The sequence below is a fragment of the Canis lupus genome, chromosome 36 (assembly GCF_003254725.2).
Source record: "Canis lupus dingo isolate Sandy chromosome 36, ASM325472v2, whole genome shotgun sequence".
In the NCBI taxonomy this organism is placed as follows: Eukaryota; Metazoa; Chordata; class Mammalia; order Carnivora; family Canidae; genus Canis; species Canis lupus.
In genome coordinates, this window is record NC_064278.1 from 7,088,078 (window position 1) to 7,108,425 (window position 20,348).

Genomic DNA, 20,348 nt, shown 5'->3' on the forward strand with positions numbered 1-20,348 from the left:
GTGTCCAAGAAATCATTGCCAAATCAACGTTATGAAGCTTTTGTCCTTTGTTTTCTTTTATTGTTTAGGTCTTATGTTTAGGTCCTTGGTCCATTTTGAGTTAATTTTTTTAAGGTAATAGGTAAGGTTTCAGCTTCATTTATTTTAGTATTTGGATATCCAGTTTTCTAACACCATTTGTTGAAAAGATTGTCTTTTCCCATTGAATTGTCTTGGCACCCTTGTTAAAAATTTTTGACTATATATGCAAGGGTTTGTTTCTGGGCTCTCTCTGCTCTTCTTTGGTCTATATGTCTATTCTTTGGTCTTTGTGCCAATACCACACTGTTTTGATTACTATAGCTTTGTAGTAAATTTTGAATTCAGGAACTTTGAGTCCTCTGGTTTAGTTTAGTTTTTTCAAGATTATCTTGGCTATTTTAGGGTCCCTTGAGATTCTGAATTTAAGAATGGGTTTTCTGGCCATCCTGGGTGACTCAGCGGTTTAGCGCTGCCTTTGGCCCAGGGCGTGATCCTGGAGACCCAGGATCGAGTCCCACATTGGGCTCCTTGCATGGAGCCTGCTTCTCCCTCTGCCTGTGTGTCTGCGCCTCTCTCTCTCTATCTATCTCTATCTTTCTATCTCTATCTCTATCTCTTATCTCTCATGAATAAATAACTAAAATCTTTAAAAAAGGGGGGGGTCTGTTTCTGCAAAAGTATCATTGGAATTTTGATAGAGATTATATTGAATCTATAGATCACTTTAGGTAGTCTTGATGTTTTAATACTAAGTTTTGTGATCCATGAACATGAGATGTGTTTCCCATTTCATGTTATTTATGTTCTTTAATTTCTTATAGTTTTCTCTGTGCAACTCTTTCACCTCCTTGGTTTAGTTAATTTCTAAGTATTTTATTCTGTTTAATGTTATTTTAAATGGAATTGCTTTTGTAATTTCTTTCTCTCTCTCTCTCTCTCTCTCTCTCTCTCTTTTTAAAAAGTAGACTCCACACCCAAGTGGGGCTTGAACTCATGACCCTGAGATCAGGAGTCCCATGCTATACTGAATGAATTAGCCAGGTGCCTTGCTTTTGTAATTTTTCAGATTGTTCATTGTTCATGATAGAAATGTAACTGATTTTTGTATTGGTTTTGTAGCCTGCCATTCTGCTAAATTTATTTATTAGTTCTAATAGTTCCTGTGTAATCTTTAGAGTTTTCTACATGTAAGAGCATATTGTCTGCAAACAATTTTATTTCTTCCTTTTCAGTTTTGGTGCATTTTACTTCTTTTCTTGCCTAGTTGCTTTGGCTAGAACTTCCAGAACTGTGTTGAATAGAAGTGAAAAAACAGGCATACTTGCCATGTTCCTGATTTTAGAGGACGTGCTTTTTGTCTTTTGCCATTGAGTATTATGTTCACCGTGGGCTTTCAGATATGGCTTTTGTTTATTGTACGTACTCTTTTTAAAGATTTCTTTATTTTGGGGGGCAGAGAGAACACGAGTTGGGAGAGACAGAGGGGGAGAGAGAGAATCTCAAGTATTTCCTGCTGAGCATGGAACCTGACTTGGGGGTTTGATCTCATGAACCTAAATTCATGACCTGAGCTGAAATCAAGTGTTTGATTGATATGTGTATCAACGGAGCCACCCAGCTGGCCTCAGATATGGCTTTTACTGTGTTGAGGTGGTTTCCTTATATTCCTAGTTGGTTCAGTGTTTTTATTATGAAACTGTGTTGAATTTTGTTAGATGCTTTTTCTTCATCAGTTGAAACAATCATCTGAGTTTTTTTCCCTTCATTCTTTTGATGGGGTATATTACATTGGTCAGTTTTTGTATACTGAACTGTCTTTGCATTGCAGTAGTAAATCCCACTTGGTCATATGTAAAATAATCCTTTCTGTATGCTGCTGAGTTTTGTGTGCTAGTATTTTGTAGAGGATTTTTGCACCGGTGTTTGTAAGAGATATTGGTCTACAGTTCTCTTGTAGTGTCTGTATTGCTTTGGCATCAGTGTATTACTGCCTCTTAGAATGAATTAGGAAGTTTCACCAATATTTTTAGCCAAGTTTTATTATAATTTGATTTTGTAATGTAAATCATGAATCTATGTGAATGGTGATATGATATGGAGAAACAAATTTAGTTTTAAATGTTTTTAGTATTAAACAGTTAACAATTAAAAATTAAAATAGAATATGTTCAATTCGTTGGTGATAACTTTGTAATCTAATGAAATAAGACTTTCTGGAACAATATAATAGTGTCAAGACATAGATAATCTGAATTCATTAATACCACTGAAAAAGTTTATAATGATCAGGTCCAAAATCAGCTTTAGAGCTAAGTATTTATTTATTTTTATTTTTTAGAAGATTTTATTTATTTATTCCTGAGAGACACAGAGTGAGAGGCAGAGGGAGAAGCAGGCTCCATGCAGGGAGCCTGATGCGGGACTCAGTTCCAGGACCCCAGGATCATGACTTGAGCAAAGGCCAGTGCTTAACCACTGAGTCACCCAGGTGCCCTAGAGCCAAGTATTTAATAGTGAAGTCTCCCAAATTTATAAGATGTAGTTGATTTAGTGTATATCATTGATCAACATGGGTTTGAACTACACGGATCTACTGATATATAGATTTTTCTCAATAAATACAGTGCAGTACTGTAAATGTATTTTCTCATGATTTTCTTAATAGTTTATCTTACTTTATTATAAGAATACAATATATAATCCATATAAGTTACAAAATTGTTCATTGTTCATTTATGTTATCAGTAAGGCTTCTGGTCAAGAGTGGGCTATTAAGTTTGGGGGGAGTCAAGTTATATTTGGATTTTTGACTGTGTCAGGAGTCAGTCCCTTAAACACCGTGTTGTTCAAGGTTTACTGTATTAATATTACTAGAACACAGAAAATGATAAAGAGTAAAATTTCACAATTATAAATCCAGCATAATATCAAAAGCCGACAAATTTAACAGAAAAAAGAAAATACCAGACCAGTCTCACTTGTAAACAGGGAAACAAAAACGCTAACAACAACAAAAAAGTAAATTATGTCAACAGTTTATCCCAGGAATAGAAAGGTGATTTAATACTGGGAAATCTATTACTGTAATATATAACTGGACAAAGGCAAGGTGAGTAAAACATAGTAGCCATTATGGCTGTTTACAAAAAAAAGATTATAGGTATGTCACTGACAAATCTCGCTAATCCTTTTACTTTGTTTTTATTTTTATTTATAAACAGCATATACATGAATTTCCATTTTAAATCTATTAGAGGCTTTTAACAAGGGACTTTATTTACTTATTTTTAAAGATTTTCTTTATTTATTCATGAGAGACACACAGAGAGAGAGAGGGAGAGAGAGGCAGAGACTTAAGCAGAGGGAGAAGCAGGCTCCATGAAGGAAGGCTGATGTGGGACCCGATCCCAGAACTCCAGGATCACGCCCTGAGCTGAAGGCAGATGCTCAACTGCTGAGCCACCCAAGTGTCCCTAAGAAGGGACACTAATTCATTTATGTTTTTCCATTACCAGTATATTTGATCTAACCTTATATTTGCTGTTTTTGTTTTACTCCCTTCTTGGTTCCCTCCTAGTTTGTGTTTGTTGTTGTTTTTGTTAGTGTTGTGTTTGCTTTTCTTCCTCCAGTGATTTTGTAAGATGTACATTCAGTTTTATTGTTTATTGTGGTTATTTTTAAATTGTTCAGAAGACTTTTTTTTAAAAGATTTTATTTATTGGGGTAGCTGGGTGGCTCAGCGATTGAGCATCTGCCTTTGGCTCAGGGCGTGATCATGGAGTCCCGGGATCGAGCCCCACATCAGGCTCCCTGCATGGAGCCTGCTTCTCCTTCTGCCTACATCTCTGCCTCTCACAGTGTTTCTCACAAATCTTGTTTTTAAAAAAGATTTTATTTATTTATCTATTCTATCTATCTATCTATCTATCTATCTATCTATCTATCTATCATCAGAGACACAGAGCAAGAGAGGCAGAGACATAGGCAGAGAGCGAAGCAGGCTCCATGCAGGGAGCCCGATGTGGGACTCGATCTTGGGACTCCAGGATCATGCCCTGAGCCGAAGGCAAATGCCCAGCTGCTAAGCCACCCAGGTGTCCCTGTTCAGAAGACTTTTTAATCCATATTTCTGTAGTAGTCAAAATCAGCACTTAAAGAGAGTTTTTTTTTTCCCCCCTTCTGTATGTAAAATAGGGAATACTTCATTTCTTTTCACTGCCATGTATAGTTGTTTGGACAGTATCTATGGTTTTGAAATCTGTTTAAGATTTCATTTATTTATTTGAAAGAAAGAGAGCACGAGTAAGAGAGCATAAGCAGGGAAAGGGGCAGAGGAAGAGGGAGAAGCAGACTCCCAGCTGAGCAGGGAGCTCCATGCAAGGCTCAATCCCAGGACCCTGAAATCATGACCTGAGCTGAAGACAGATGCTTGAATGACTGAGCCATCCAGGTGCCCTGAACCTTGTTTGTTTTTATTATTTAGATCTATCTCTGTTTCTAACCGCTTTCAGTAATCTTAATTTTTTTTTTTATTTATTTATGATAGTCACAGAGAGAGAGAGAGAGGCAGAGACATAGGCAGAGGGAGAAGCAGGCTCCATGCACTGGGAGCCCGATGTGGGATTTGATCCTGGGTCTCCAGGATCGCGCCCTGGGCCAAAGGCAGGCAGGCGCCAAACCGCTGTGCCACCCAGGGATCCCTGCTTTCAGTAATCTTAACAGAATTTTTAAAATATAAGGGCTTTTCCATTTTTCAGGCTTTAATTTTTATTTGTAGAGGCACAACTGGACGATTTATTTAAGAAGTCCTTTGAAGGAGGATACATGGAATCATATTTTCTGAGTTCTTGTGTGGGCCTTCTGACATTTTTTTAATTGAGTATAAAAATTTCTACTCACAGGTTTTCTCTCTTAAAACTTGGAAACTCTTTCATTGTTTTCTGCCATTTAATGTGGGAAAGAAATCCAAAGTCAGCCTGGGTTGCATTTTTTCATCAGGTTAGTTTTTTTGTTCATGTTTTTAGGAATTTTGCTTTATTCATGTAATTAAGATTTACCCAGTGTGACTGGGTGGCTCAGTCAGTTAAGCTTCCAACTCTTGATTTTGGCTCAGGGGTGTGAGATGATGGCTCAGGGGTGTGAGATGATGTCCTGTGTTGGGCTCTATGCTGAGCATGGAGCCCACTTAAGATTCTCTCTCTCCCTCTCCATTTGCCTCTTCTACCCTCTCTTAAAAAATTTTGCCCAAGATTTTTCAAGGTATAATACTTTATTCAATATTATTGTCTGACATTTAGTGATCCAAAAGTTGAAAAAAATGTTTTTTTTTTTTTTCATTCAGGAAAGTTTTCTTCAGGTTTATCTTTACTTACTGATTGATTCTTTCTATTATTTTGTCCTTAGAAACACTGTTTCTTAGCTTATAGCTCCTTTGTCCTCTAGTATCATTATATTTTTAGTTGTTTTCATCTCTAACTTTTTACTCTACGTCTTGAGACATCTTTAGTTCTGTATCAGTGAATTAAACTTGTCAGGGGCACCTGGGTGGCTAAGTCAGTTAAGTGTCTGATTTTGGCTCAAGTCATCTTACCAGGGTCCCGGGATTGAGCCCCACATTGGGCTTTCTGCTCTGTGGGGAACCTGCTTCCTCCTCTCCCTCTGCCTGCCGCTCTGCCTACTTGTTCTCTCCCTCTCCCTCCACCCTCCCTGCTGTGCCCAGTAAATAAGTAAAATCTTTTTAAAAATGAATTTGTCATAATGTTATTTTTGCCCTTGTTCCCTCTTGTGTGATTTTATTTCATTATTTTTCATCTTTTCATCTTGGTCTGTCCTTGAACTTTTTGTTTCAAGGTTAGGAAAGCTTATATAGTACTGATGCCAAATAGGTTTCTAAAATTTTGTTTATGAGTCTTATTTTTAGATGTCTTTCCTTTCTTTGAATCATCAGGGTGCTATACCTCAGGAGCATTTGCCAAGACCATATAGGTATTTTGTCCATAGCCCCACATTTTTCTTAACTTGGGTCATCTTTGATCTACAGCCATACAGGTTTGTATACAAATCTCTTAGCTTAGTTTCCAGGGTCTTAATGGAGTTTTCTTCTTTGCCTGGTTATATGCTATTCTGGACAAGTGAGTGTGTAGAAAAATGATAATCTCAAATATTCACGGTTACGAGAGGTCCTTACCATCTGTCCCATAGACAGTATTTTACATGAGTTACTCTTTTTGTTTTTATTTCTTCTGAGAATGCAGTTCAGGGGCACTGGGCTGGCTCAGTCAGAAGAGCATGTGACTCTTAATGGGAGAAGCATGCTCCCCACTGAGCAGGGAGCCTGATATGGGGCTCTGTTCCCAGGATCCTGAAATTATGACCTGAGCCAAAGGCAGGCACTTAACCAACTGAGCCACCCAGATGCCCCTTGATCTCTACTGTTGGTCTCAAGGTTATGAGTTTGAACCCCATATTAAGTGTAGAGATTACTTTTAAAAAATGTAGTTCATGGGCAGCCTGGGTGGCTCAGCAGTTTAGCGCCGCCTTCAGCCCAGAGCGTGATCCTGGAGACCCGGGATTGTGTCCCACTTTGGGCTCCCTGTATGGAGCCTCCTTCTCCCTCTGCCTGTGTCTCTCACGAATAAATAAATAAAATCTTTTTTTTTTTTAAAGTGTAGTTCACCACTACAAACTCTTTTTCTACTTCTTGCCAAGTTTATTTTTCCTGAGAAAATTTAGTCTGATTAGATCAAGAAACAGAATAGTAATGGAGAGAAGCAACAGGAAATACCACTGGCTGCTCTCTCAAAAAACAGCACCCATCCAGTAGAGAAACAGCTGCATGGTTTTCTATTCCTGTGTTTCTGAACCAGAAGAAAATAGTGAAAGAGGAGGTAATGATCTTTATGTCGACTTACATAAGGCTTGTTCTCTCTCACAGTGTAACTGATGGGTATGTTTCATTTCTGTTCCATTGGCTTGTAATACCTCAGTTTATTCTTTTTTTTTTTTTTTTTTAAGCCAATACTTAGGAAGTTCTTGCATGTGCCAGGCACTTTGCTAGGTACTGGTTATATATAATGTTGAACAAAACAGACTGTTTCTTTAACTGATGGCAAGCATAGTTTCTGGACTTTGTCATTAATACATTTGCTGGTGGTGTGATGATTTATTTCCCTGTTCCTTTTTTTTTTAGTATTTTCTGGCAAGTTAAGAAGGCTTGTATTAAAGAAAGAAAATAACAAAATATAATTTTTCTAAGAAAAAAAGTAACTGGGGGGTGGGGGTACCTGGGTGGCTCAGTCGGTTAAAGTGTCCCCTTTGGCTCAGGTCATGATCCCAGGCCTCTGGGATTGAGTCCTACATCAAGCTCTGCATTGGGTTCCCTTCCCCATGGGGACCCTGCTTCTCCCTCTCCCTCTCCCTCTCCCTCTCCCTACTGCTTCCCCTGCTTGTGCTCTCTGTCAAATAAATAAAATCTTAAAAAAAAAGAGAGAGAAAAAAGGTAATTTTCATATGTGATTCTTGTATTTAGAGAAAACTTCTTGTAGAACTTATTATATTTAATACTTCCAGCAAATATTATGAATTTTTAAGCAAAAAATAAAAATTTTAAAATCACGGAATTCAGCATATAACTGACAAGAAGCACAAAATACACAGACCTATAAGTCTGAAATGTAATGAGTAAAGCAATTGTTTAATTTTAATAAGTAAATCCATAAAAGCAAGATAAAATATGATTTGTAATAACATTTTTTTTGTAATTTGTAATAGAGTTATTGTCAAGGAAAGGGAACTTTGAACAAAACAGAACCTGGCAATTATAGGACACATCTCATTGTAATTTCCCAGACTACCCAGTATTGAAAAACAAGAATGCTTTCTGTGTGCAGAATTACATGTATAATAGTCATCTTGAGAGTAAGGACTCTCTGTAAATTACCTCATGCCTCTGAATATTATAGTTAAAAGAGGCTTATCTTTGATGAAGAAGACATAGTCCTTAGGGAAAACATAGTGTCTTTCCTTAACCTATAGTAGGATAAATAGTACCATTTGTTTTAAAGGTAGTAGTCAGAGGGATGGGTGGGTCAGTGGTTGAGCGTCTGCCTTCACACTCAGGGTGTGATCCTGGGCCTGGGGATCGGGCCTGGGGATGGAGTCCCACATCAGGCTCTCTGCGGGGAGCCTGCTTCTCCCTCTGCCTAAGTCTCTGTGTCGTTCATGAATAAATAAATAAAAACTTTAAACAAATAAAGGTGGTAGTCAGAATTTGAAAATATTTTCATGTTAGCCACACCAGTCTCAGCCAGTTTGTTCACACCTGGTGCACTCCCATTAAATTTGTTGTATTGGGGAGAGGAACAACTTCATCAGGGTGAAGTGCATAGTGTGTTGTTCACAGCTTTTTCACCATGGGATTAGAACTTCTACCCCTCCCCCCAACTATGTCTATGTATCTGCAGAGATCCCAGAGCCCTAATGTACATGCAGTCTGTAGCTGAAGATCCGTCTCAGATTGCAGTAAGAAACATGGCTAATTGGTGCATTTTAGTTGTTTTATAGCAAAGGTAGATTAGCATTGTTGAAAGATTTAAGCTTTATATCCATTGGACACTTGCCTGAGAACTAAGTTTGATTTGTTTTCCACAGGTTTGGTGTTTACAAAGTTGTTTTGATTATTTGTGTTGTACCTGAATAAAAGGATACTTGAGAATAAAAGGATACTTGATGGGTTTTTTTCAAAACTCTTAAAAACAATCAAATTTATTAACATATAACTTTAATTTTAAACTCATAAACTGTGTGTTTATAATAATTGATGTGCTTATTTCTAGGGGCCACCTACAGATGCTCCTGCAGTGGACACAGCAGAACAAGTCTATATTTCTTCCCTTGCACTATTAAAAGTAAGTATTGAATAGAGTCACTTGCTTTAGAGAGCTCTTTTGCTTTCACTCTCTTTTCCATGAGAATATTTGTTTTGTTAACCCTCAAACTTAAGCCATTGTTTTTGGTGCATCTGTAAAATAAGTGTTTTATTTTCACTGAAACAAACTTAGGTCCTTTAAGATAAAGAAAAAAGGACCAACGATCTTAAAGCTTTATATCCACCCATCTTCCTCTTTGCAGATGTTAAAGCATGGTCGGGCTGGAGTTCCAATGGAAGTTATGGGTCTGATGCTTGGAGAATTTGTTGATGATTACACCGTCAGAGTGATTGATGTGTTTGCTATGCCACAGTCAGGAACAGTGAGTACTTTTTATGGTTGCCTGCTGTAAGTAAATGTGTTTCTTTTCTCTTTCCTTTCCCTATGCAAAATAACTTTCATCACATTACATTTTCTCATCCTGATAGGAAAAATCCATCATAAGATTAATGATAGAAATTTCTACCCTGTATTGAATTAAATCATTTATCTTTTAAATGCATCATGAATTCCCTATAGGTCCAACAGACTGAATGATGCTAGCATTAAGTCCCTTAACTCATACTTTGAGCTTTAACTAGGGTAACATACTGGATTTATAAGTTACCCTAAAATACTAGGTTATTAATTTGAACACTCAGTTCAGAAGATTTTAGAGACTCTCTTTTTTTAAAGATTTTATCTATTTATTCATGAGAAACAGAGAGAGAAGCAGAGATACACGCAGAGAGAGAAGCAGGCTTCATGCAGGAAGCCCTTTGTGGGTCTCGATCCCGGGACCCCAGGATCATGCCTGGGGTTCATGAGCCAAAAGCAGATGCCTGACCACTCAGCCACCCAGGCATCCCGAGACTCTGTTAATGAGACTTTTAATTTACATAAATTATCTAGTCCTCACATTCTGTTTCTTTTGATTTGAAATATGCCCCCCCCCTTTGTGGTTATAAATGACTCTTACGCTTAAGATGGCTTAAATGACTCTTAAGCTTTCTATATTCAAAATGTTAAGTTTAAAAAAAAAAAAAAAAAACTATGGCAAACTTCAGTTCTTTTTGTCCAAGTATGGTAATTTCTTTATAATGGAAGTATATTACATATAAATTTTGGAAGTCATCCACTTTACCTATTTAGAATGCATTATTCTTTCCGGAAGGTTTTTGTTTCGTTATGCTATTTTGTTTAATGGCATTGGACTTGTGTAAAAAGGTATGCATTTAGAGCTAAAGAAAATGGCCAAAAGACAACCACCATTCTGACTTTCTTACAAAAAAACTACACACATATCCTTCTCATCTGTTTGTCTAGAAATATAGAACATGTATATTTTTCAGATGGATGTTTTTTCTCTAATCAACATTTCTCTTATTGAACCTTTTAAAATAACTGGGTTAAAGAAATTGTTGTCATAAAGCTATTTGCTTTGAGGCTCGTAACTGTTAAGTATACCTCAATAAAGTAGATAATAGAGAAAAAGAAGTTATGTGTTTATTTTTCTTATTATTTATTTATTTACAAAGTGAGAGCATGCAAGTGAGCTGAGGGGTAGAGTGCAAAGGGAGAGGGAGAGAATCCTAAACAGACTCCGTGCTTGGCGGAGCCCAACGTGGGGCTCTATCTTATAACCCTGAGACCATGACCTGAGCCAAAATCAAGAGTCAGTCACTTAACTGACTTAGCCACCCAGATGCCCAAGCATTTTAAAGATTTATTTATTATTATTTATTTAAAAGAGAGAGAGTGCACGAGTGAGAGCATGCAAGTTGAGGGAGGGGCAGAAGGAGAGGAAAAGAGAATCTCAGGCAGACTCCCTTGCTAAGTGTGGAGCCTGACTTGGGGCTTGATCCCAGGACCCAGGAAATCATGACTTGCACTGAAATCACAAGTCAGATGCTTAACCAACTGAGCCACCCAGGCACCCCATTAAAAAAAATGATTTATTTAGTTTTTATTATTTATTTTAGAGAAAGAGAGCCTCCAACATTTTATTTTATTTTATTTTATTTTTTTTAATTTTTTTTTTATTTGTTTATGATAGTCACACACACACAGAGAGAGAGGGGCAGAAGGAGAAGCAGGCTCCATGCACCGAGAGCCCGATGTGGGATTCGATCCCGGGTCTCCAGGATCGCGCCTTGGGCCAAAGGCAGGCGCTAAACCGCTGCTCCACCCAGGGATCCCGAGCCTCCAACATTTTAAATAGTTACTACAGATTGCAGTGTGTTTGTAAATAATGCATAGAAAAATACTCAAATTTTTCTTCAATTGGACTAATTTGTTGAGGTAAACTAATTTAGATCTGCTGATTTTTGTCCACCTGGTATCCACTGTATTTATTTTGTACATCTGAATATAGGGAAATATGCCATGTATTAACTAAAGATTTAGATTTATATCATAGACTATTTTTACTTATATTTTCCTTTTCATGTCAGAATAAGAAAAACATAAAATTAACTAGTATTTTCTGTTACATGTGGTCCTTATCAATTATAAAAAAGAGTTCTTAAGCTTTAGTATCATTATTTCCTTGTAAATGCTTGTTTGACAGAAGAAGATCTTGATCTTCATGTTCATTCCATGTAGTAGATTAGAAAGATTTTCTTCTGGCCCAAAAGGTAGCAAACTATCTATAAAGACATATGTTTGTCTCATATTCTTGTGTTTTTTGTTATTTTTTTTTAAATACCCTTTAAAAATATTTTTAAAAAACCTTATCGGCAACAGATTGTATACCCCTGTTCTTGAGGATGCTTTCTCAGTTAGAATTCAAAATATTGTTTGTTTTGGTGGGAAGAAAGTGCTTACGTTAACAGGCTTTTTGGAATTAAATTCCTAGTATTAGAAGAAAGCCTTGTAAGAGTTATAATGGCAGTGATCTATCACTGGAGAGGTGACATGAATGCCTTTAATTCTTCCATGGTCTAAAAATTTTTGGTTGAACTAGCAAGATAATGCAACATTTAAAACAGTTGGTTATAGAGTGTCGCCAATGGGGAATTGGAGGAGGAGCACAGGAAGTGGGAGAGAGAGAATCTTTTTTCTTTTTCTTTTCTTTTCTTTTTTTTTTTTTTAAGATTTTATTTATTCATGAGAGATACAGAGAGATGCAGAGAGAGAGGCAGAGACACAAGCAGAGGGAGAAGCAGACTCCATGCAGGGAGCCTGACCTGGGACTCAATCCCAGGTCTCCAGGATCACGCCCTGGGCTGAAGGCGGTGCTAAACTGCTGAGCCACCCGGGCTGCCTGGGAGAGAGAATCTTAATGAGCTCCATGCCCAGTGTGAAGTGCAATGTGGGGCTCAATCTTACAACCCTGAGATCATGGCCAGAACCAAAATCAAGAATAGTCCTTTTAGTTAGAACTTATTCCCCTCCCAACCTACCCACCCATGAAACAAACAAAAACTACTCTGGGAAACTCACAAATTATTTTCCTTCTTCAAAGTATTTATATTACCAAGGGGGAAAAAAAAGATTTCGGGTTGTTGATTATTATAATAGCTGAATAGTTATAAAATTTCGGATGGGATGGAAGAGAGACATAGTGCTTATCAGGTATCAGTAATGGCATTTGAAAGTATGCTTACCAAGGTAGGTCTAACCAAAAATACTTGGTTCAATTATTTGGTATTTCTGGTAGTAGTAGTGGTGGTGGTGTGTATGTGTGTGAATGTGCATGTATGTAGCCATAGCCATAAACTCTTAAAGGATCCCAAAAACTGTCTTAACTTATTAGCTAATAGCAGTTTGATACTTAGCAGTCTTAGTTTTATTAAAGTATGGCTATAATTGAATGATATAAGTAGAAATCAATTATGGGTACCCAAACCTATAAAATTATTTTGGTATCCCAGAATAATATGCATAGGGGGTTTGGGGGTAACTTTCTGTTTATTTAGGATGTAATAAATGTTTGTGGGTCTTTTTTCATAGTTCTAAAAGCTAATTGTGTTTCTATCTAAACTAGGGTGTTAGTGTGGAGGCAGTTGATCCAGTGTTCCAAGCCAAAATGTTAGATATGTTGAAGCAGACAGGAAGGTAAGTAATCATATAAAGGAATAATGGGAATATTTTCATAGCTGTATTTCAAAATCTGTATATTTACGAATATCATACCTAGAAAAAAAAAAGCCATGTAGTTAATGTAAAAGTATCACTCTCAGTGCTGTGTAACCACCTATCTAGTATCTCTTTTTTCTAGAATCAGAGAAATTTGCCAATGAGAAAACTGCCTCATGTTAAAATTCTCAACCATCACATAGTAAACTTGGGCTGTAGCTTCCCTGTTTAGCATATGGAGTTCCTGTGTAGTCACTTATAATCGAAAGAGCTTGTATGTTCCATGTATTGGAACTGAATAAGATTCTGAATATTTAATTATATTAGGCATATGATTTTTAAAAAGAGAGAAAGTAGAATTCAAATGTTCTTCAAGTTCTCCCCCCACCCCTCCCAGATTAAATCTCAATAGTTGTCATTCTCTTGCTCAAATTCTTTTACTGTGGAAGAAACTTCAAAATTAATGTTAGCAAAAGGCTCAGCAGCTGAGCAGAACAGTGCAAATTGGTTTTTGACTGAGTTCCTAGTTCTACTGCTGGTTTAATTGATATTTAATCCTTTCACAACAGTGGATCCTGGTGTCCATTGTTAAAAATGTACTCTTCCTGGAAAATCCAACTCCCAGAGCTAAGGAGTTAAAGAGTAGATATTTACTTGAATGCTGAAAGGGTAAAAACTGGCTCAGAGAAAGTGTGGTAACAAGGTGAAAAACTGAAAGCCTTATCTACCACTGCTAATGTGCATCTCTTAATGATAGCACTTCTTTGTCATGCTTATTCATTTCCATGTTTTCTGGATAATATGGTGTATGATTTCAGTGTTTCTAATGGTGCTTTTTCACACCTGTGTGTTTTTCGTTTCTTCTTAATTTATATCCTGTTAGTGTGTTGTTTCTTTTCATATCATAAATGTGTATTACTTGTTCTGTTCTGAACCGCTGAATGCCCTCTTTGTTTCAGGCCTGAGATGGTTGTTGGTTGGTATCACAGTCACCCTGGTTTTGGTTGTTGGCTTTCTGGTGTGGATATCAACACTCAGCAGAGCTTTGAAGCCTTGTCGGAGAGAGCTGTGGCAGTGGTTGTGGATCCCATTCAGAGTGTAAAAGGAAAGGTAGAGTAGATTATATCTTTATTAGCATCTACTGCCACATTCTGTTTATAGATACATTAAATTAAAATTTCTTTTGTTTAAAGCAGGATTCTTACACACACAAAAAAATCCCTGTCTGTATACTTAAAAAAAACAAACAAAAAACCTGTACAAGTAAAAAAATGTGTCTTGGTATTATTAGCAATATAACTACTTAGAGATTTGTTTCTACTGTAATCAGCTATTGTCTAATCATAAATGTTTATTTTTAAATTTCTTTTTATTTCATAGATTTAAGAATGTTAAAAAGCCTGTGTACATATTTTATTAATATTTTAATTAACATTGTTCTACCTTCCTTTATTTTAAAATGTGGGATTGGCACAACATTTTATATATCTAGTTAAAGACACTGTTTTGCAACATTGTGCAGGACGTATTCTGGAGTTGGATGTTCCAAATATTTTAGACAATGAAAACTTGACCCAAAGACTTAGTATCAGCCACTCGCATTTTTGGAATGAGGACACAGATGAATGATTAAATATGCTAAATGATTCTGAAAAGAGATTAACTTGCAAAGCATATTGGGTTATAGTTGTTCTTTGTTGAAATCTTTTGTTCTTGTTTAGTTCTTTTTTCCCCCCTTCGTTCGTTCTCTCTCTCTTTCTTTTTTTTATTTCTTTCTTTCTAGCCCCATATGCCATTTTCCTATTTCCTGCCTCATGACAGCAGGGAGCAGCTCTATTATCACCTTCACAGAGCTGTCTGCAAATGTGAGAGGCAATTCGATTTTGCTCAACCACAGGGAGAGTGGATTAGAAAAACTACAGAACATAGAGAAATTGGCTAGGTGGTTACTGCTTTAAAATACTGCTGAGGTGTCTTGTTTGAGCATGTACTTCCATTGTAGTGTAGAATAATTGTTAAAATAAAATCACAATACATTTATGGAATCGTTTTTATGCAGCTTTTACAAATAATTTTTAGAGCACTTAAAAATAAATATTAGCTTGCTATCTATCAGACCTGGAGTTTCCTAGTATTGCAGATTACATTTACATCTGCTCAGCAGCTCAAACAAACTAAATATGGCTGTTAAACATGGAGTTTTTATCTGTCATGATTTGAAGTTGAACACTTTCTGACATCATATTATTATGATGAATAAAAATTGAGGCCTTCTCTAAATCATGATCCTATTAGATGTGATTTACCTTTTCAGAGATGAAATCTAGCCACAAAAACAATAATAATAGAAACTGATACACTAGACAATTCAGAATGGATTACTTCTGATGCTTGCTGTTTACCTATATTTCAATTTACTTTTTTTAAACTAAGTGTATTGTTACTTAACTGTATAGATAGAGTTGAAAATCCTTGACTTTTGTTAGTTTTTTGAATTAAAGTACAGTATAATACTTCTTAGGTTTAATTCTCTGATAATTAAGGCATCTTTTTAATAACTCAGAATAACTCATGTAGGTAATAATTATTTTAGAAATATAACAGAATTGTCTGATTAAGTCCTCCTGCCGCGATATTTACAAAAAAATAATTGAAGCTTAATGTTAAATATAATTAGAGTTCTATTTTGTCATATTAGTGTAGCTGACTTTTTATGATAATTTACTTGTGATGGTGGCCACTTTGAAAAGGAAAATATAAACTTAAATACAATGAAGACATTCTCAAAACAATATAGTAAATAAATATGTATTTTATTTTTAATTAGCTTGCTTATAATATCTTAAATGGCAGTTATAGTTTATATTATATAGTTAAAAGAATGAGCTCCATTAAAAAATATACTTGTATGACATGACATATGGCAAAATGTAGGTTTTTTAAAAATATATCTAAAGTTACTTTATAAAATCATAAGTATCACTGTCTAGGTTTATATGTCATGAAAAATATTTTTGAAAAATTTAGTATAACTATCTATCACTGATGATTCACATCACTTCTTATACCTAACATGTAGATTCATATAATAATACTACCTGAAATAAGAATCCAGTTCTTTCTTAATAATGTAACTTCCTCTGTAGGATATCTGAATTTGGTTATAATTTCTGGTTCTTTTAGTGTCAAGACCTCTCAGAACTATGACCCAAATTAAATGCTAGTAAATCCATGGCCAGAGTGTTCCAGTTAAAATATTAAACCTAAGAATATAAGCTTACAAAAAAATGAAGAATAGCCCAGGATTCTCCCTCCCCTTTCCCTGCATGTGATTTATCAAAGCTGTCAAAATATTTAGTAAGACAATGATTGGATCAAGAGTTAAAATGACAATCTATATGTAAATTATTCAAGTTGAGTCTCTGTTCACTTAATACTTCTTTCCTGTAAATTTTATATTTTCATTTTTATAAATCCTAATATTATCTCTCTCTTTTGAGTGATTAGGTAAGCACTGATTCTTTGCAATCTCATTAATTCATATCTGATTTCCTTTTATAGTTTACTTTTTATGGAATTATTGCATACCAGGTATTACAGTGATAAATATTCATGTATTCTTTAGTAATTCTGCAGATACTGTTATTACTCTATTTTATCAATGAAAGGGTAAAAAAAAAAAAAACTAGGGTCAAAGAGATTACTTTGTCCAAAATTATAGCATTATTGAGCAGCGGCACAAGGATACAAATCAGGTCTATAAAATTTCAGAACTCAAGCTGTTTTACTGTCTCTTTAATATTAGATAATTATGAATTATGTAATTAGAGTAACTCATGATTGAAGAATGAGTACCAGAGGCCATTGCAAGACTTTTTCTTAACTAACATGGATCAACACCACTCCCTTTTCTTTAGTGTAAGTCAGGGGAAGGGGCTACATATTTTATCTAAGTTCTTAGTAGTTCACTCTACTACTTATAGTAGTTACTATGTATTAATTGATTTTCCTCATATACTCTTTGTTGTATTAATTTTAAGAAGCAATTTAGTCAGACTCATTCATGTCAGCTTTTGTGACATCCCTAGGACTAAACATTGAGACCTACATAAATAATAAAATATACTTATATATAAAGAATCCATAGCACTCGGTATATTACTTAATCCTGTAAATATTTAAAAATGATACAGGTGGAAAATGATAATAACATGTATAATTTAAATGAAAAGTAAGCTATAGAAATTACTGGTGTGCTTCACTCTAAATGTTAGTTTTTAAAATTTTGTTTTGCTTTATTTGTAAAATATACATATTCACCTATTCTAAGCTTCAGTTCTCAAGTAGTAAAGTGGCAACCTTTTGCTTAAAGTTTTGTTATCTTGTATATTCCGCCCACAACTGGACTTGATCCCGCAGCAAATTTAAGAGTTAATTTAACTTGTAAATTATACAAGTTATATTATATTTCTTATATATTTCTATATAAGATTATATTTCTTTAGAGCGAAAAGAATGATGACTTTGTGCAAAGTCATAAAACTACCATGCAACTATACTTTTGAGAACCTATTTTCTTATCATAATTCCTGTCAGTAAAATGTTCAGATGTTACCTGCTAACTGATAACAATCTTTGTATTTGCTCTCTATTTTGAAAACACTGAAAGAAAAAAAACACTAATAACCCTTCAGTCCATATAAATCTTCACAATGGCTGAATTTTCTTGAGAAATTTTCATTCATTCTGATCAGAAATACAACTTATCAGCAGATATTTCTTAAGTACATCTGATGTACCTGTGTGCTAATGATTCTGGCATATAAAATAAATAAAAAACCAATCTTTGTCTTTTGAGAAGATCAGTCATATACATTTTGTGTTTGCCAGATAACATAGATCTAGTGAGCCAGATAACATTCTGCCAATTATGTGCTGATAATCTTATATTGCATACTGATAGAGAATACAAATTACACTGATACTGCTTTGTTTCAATAACTAAGTATTAAATCGGTTGCTAGAGACAGAAATAATTCAACAAATACTTAATTCAGAAACTTGCATGTGCCAATATGCAATAAAATGCTACTTGTATAACAAACATAGTAAATGCAAATTGGAAGAGAGAAATTGGTATGATTGCACAAAGTAAATGAGCTTGGACTGAGCTTTGGTGGATGGGCAGGACATCACTCAGGAAAGAGAAATTTGTCCTTCTGGAGAAGAATGTAGAAATAATAGAGGTGGTATACTTACCTCTTTGTTCATGCTTCTTTCACAGATAGATTAGGACGTAAAATGAATAGTTTTTGATGTTATTGTTGTTTTCATTCAGCATTTTATAAAAAAGTTGGGGCTTTGAAGAGTAAATGCAAGTATAGAAGGAAGGAATTAGGGAATGAAAATGATAAGAGCTTACCTTTTGTTTTCAGAGATTTAGAAGATTTTATGTTTTTCAGTGTGGCGGGGGGGAAATACTTTACTTATCCCAGAATTTTGTGTTAGAAGCTTCAGATGGTGGAAATTTAAAACTACTCAAAAATAGTTTTATTTTAGCTTTTTCTTTTATTGTTAAAAAATACATGTCAGGGACTCCTGGGTGGCTCAGTGGTTTAGCACCTGCCCCTGGCTCAGGGCGTGATCTGCTGTCTAAGGATCAAGTCCCACATCAGGCTCCCTGTCTGGAGCCTGCTTCTCCCTCTGCCTACATCTCTGCCTTTCTCTCTCTGTGTCTTTCATGAATAAATAAATAAAATATTTAAAAAAATACATGTCATAAATGGGGATAGAGTAATGAAGGGCAAAAGGCTTTGGGATCAGGCCTGCAGTTGAATCTCATTTTTATCACCTTATCTCTTCTTTATGGTATAACTTTGAGCAAGTTATCTGATCTTTAGCTTTAGTTTTCTCATCTATAAAACGGGGCTTTTAGTACCTATCTCATAGTATTATGAAGTGATATGTCATGAGTAGAATGCACATACCATATAGGAGATGTGCAATAAATGACATTTTATTCTGAAGATTAAATTAATTGCTCTTAAATTAAGATTAATAGATAGCATATTTTAAAATATAGAATATGAGTGTTTCTGAAAATTTTATTAAGAACAGGTCTGTAACTATGTTACAAACTTCAAGAAGGTAAAGGTAATGACTACAAAAGAAATGAAAACTTTCCTTTGTATTTTGTACCTCCTAATTTAAGAATACTCTTCTGAATCAGCTGATTTTTATTAAGCACTATTTTTCTGACATATTTCAGACATGCTGAAGAGAAAAATAAATACTTTAAAATTCTGACCTTTGAAGTGATTATGATTAATGTATTACAGTCAAAACCATTTTGGGTTTTGTGTTATCTCCTCTGCAAGATCAAGGCCTCTTTTAGTGGAGAAATGTTTTCATATCTGGGAAATCATGTAGTGTCTGGTAAAAAGACATTTTCTTCAGGACTCCTGGGTGGCTTAGCGGTTGAGCGTCTGCCTTTGGCCCAGGTGTGGTCCTGGAGTCCTGGGATCAAGTCTCACAACGGGCTTCCTGCAGGGAGCCTACTTCTCCCTCTGCCTATGTCTCTGCCCCTCTCTCTTTCTGTGTCTCTCATGAATAAATAAATAAAATCTTTAAAAAGTAAAAAAATTAACAGTTAAAAAAAAGACATTTTCTTTGTAAATGTTTACAAAATAAAATCAAAGAATGAATGTGTCAGCAGCCAGTTATTAACATTTCTGGCTTTTAACATATAAAAGACTGGTAAATTTTGTGAGGTTTAGTAATTTTTATAGGTAGTGGTCATAGAGACATTTATTAAATGAGTGAAATGTAAGATTGATAAGGTTACTGAGCCATTTGTTCATAGATAATTACCTTGATGAATTCGAACCTTGTGTAATCAGAGCTAGAATTCAAGTTTAATATGCTATTTGTCTTCTAAAGGTAGAGAAAAATAATCAGAATATCTGTTGTTCATAAGATTTTATTTTGATCAATATCCCGTAAGGGTCAGTTAGGGCTGGTTAGTCCTACTCTCAAATTGTATACACATATACACCTTTTCTTCATCTAGTTTTCCAGATTGCAAGAGAAAAATAGAAAATAGGACACATAAAAATTCTATTTCCACTCCTAATATAGATCTGTGAGCATACCCATCCAACTCTTGGAACAAGTTTAGTTACTATATTATCTTTTGTTTGCTTCCTGTTTTATACTCTTATTATCAGAAATTGTCAGCTAGGAATGTTAAAGCAATTTTATGTTTAAAAATCTAAGAAACATAAATCTTACATAGATTTAACAGTTCTTTTTTTTTTTTGTGTGTTTTTTTTTTTTTTTGAT

General features: G+C 35.1%; 1 protein-coding gene across 3 annotated transcripts in view; it reads left to right on the plus strand.

Annotated features, from left to right (window-relative positions):
• PSMD14 (proteasome 26S subunit, non-ATPase 14) overlaps positions 1 to 20,348 on the plus strand; it is a 102,781-nt gene that overhangs the window by 50,042 nt on the left and 32,391 nt on the right. For all 3 annotated transcript variants that reach the window (XM_025471066.3, XM_035696878.2, XM_025471067.3), the window contains exons 4-7: positions 8,856 to 8,927; positions 9,151 to 9,270; positions 12,916 to 12,986; positions 13,967 to 14,117. In XM_025471066.3, coding sequence (XP_025326851.1) covers positions 8,856 to 8,927; positions 9,151 to 9,270; positions 12,916 to 12,986; positions 13,967 to 14,117 — 414 coding nt within the window. The remainder of the gene's footprint in view (positions 1 to 8,855; positions 8,928 to 9,150; positions 9,271 to 12,915; positions 12,987 to 13,966; positions 14,118 to 20,348) is intronic.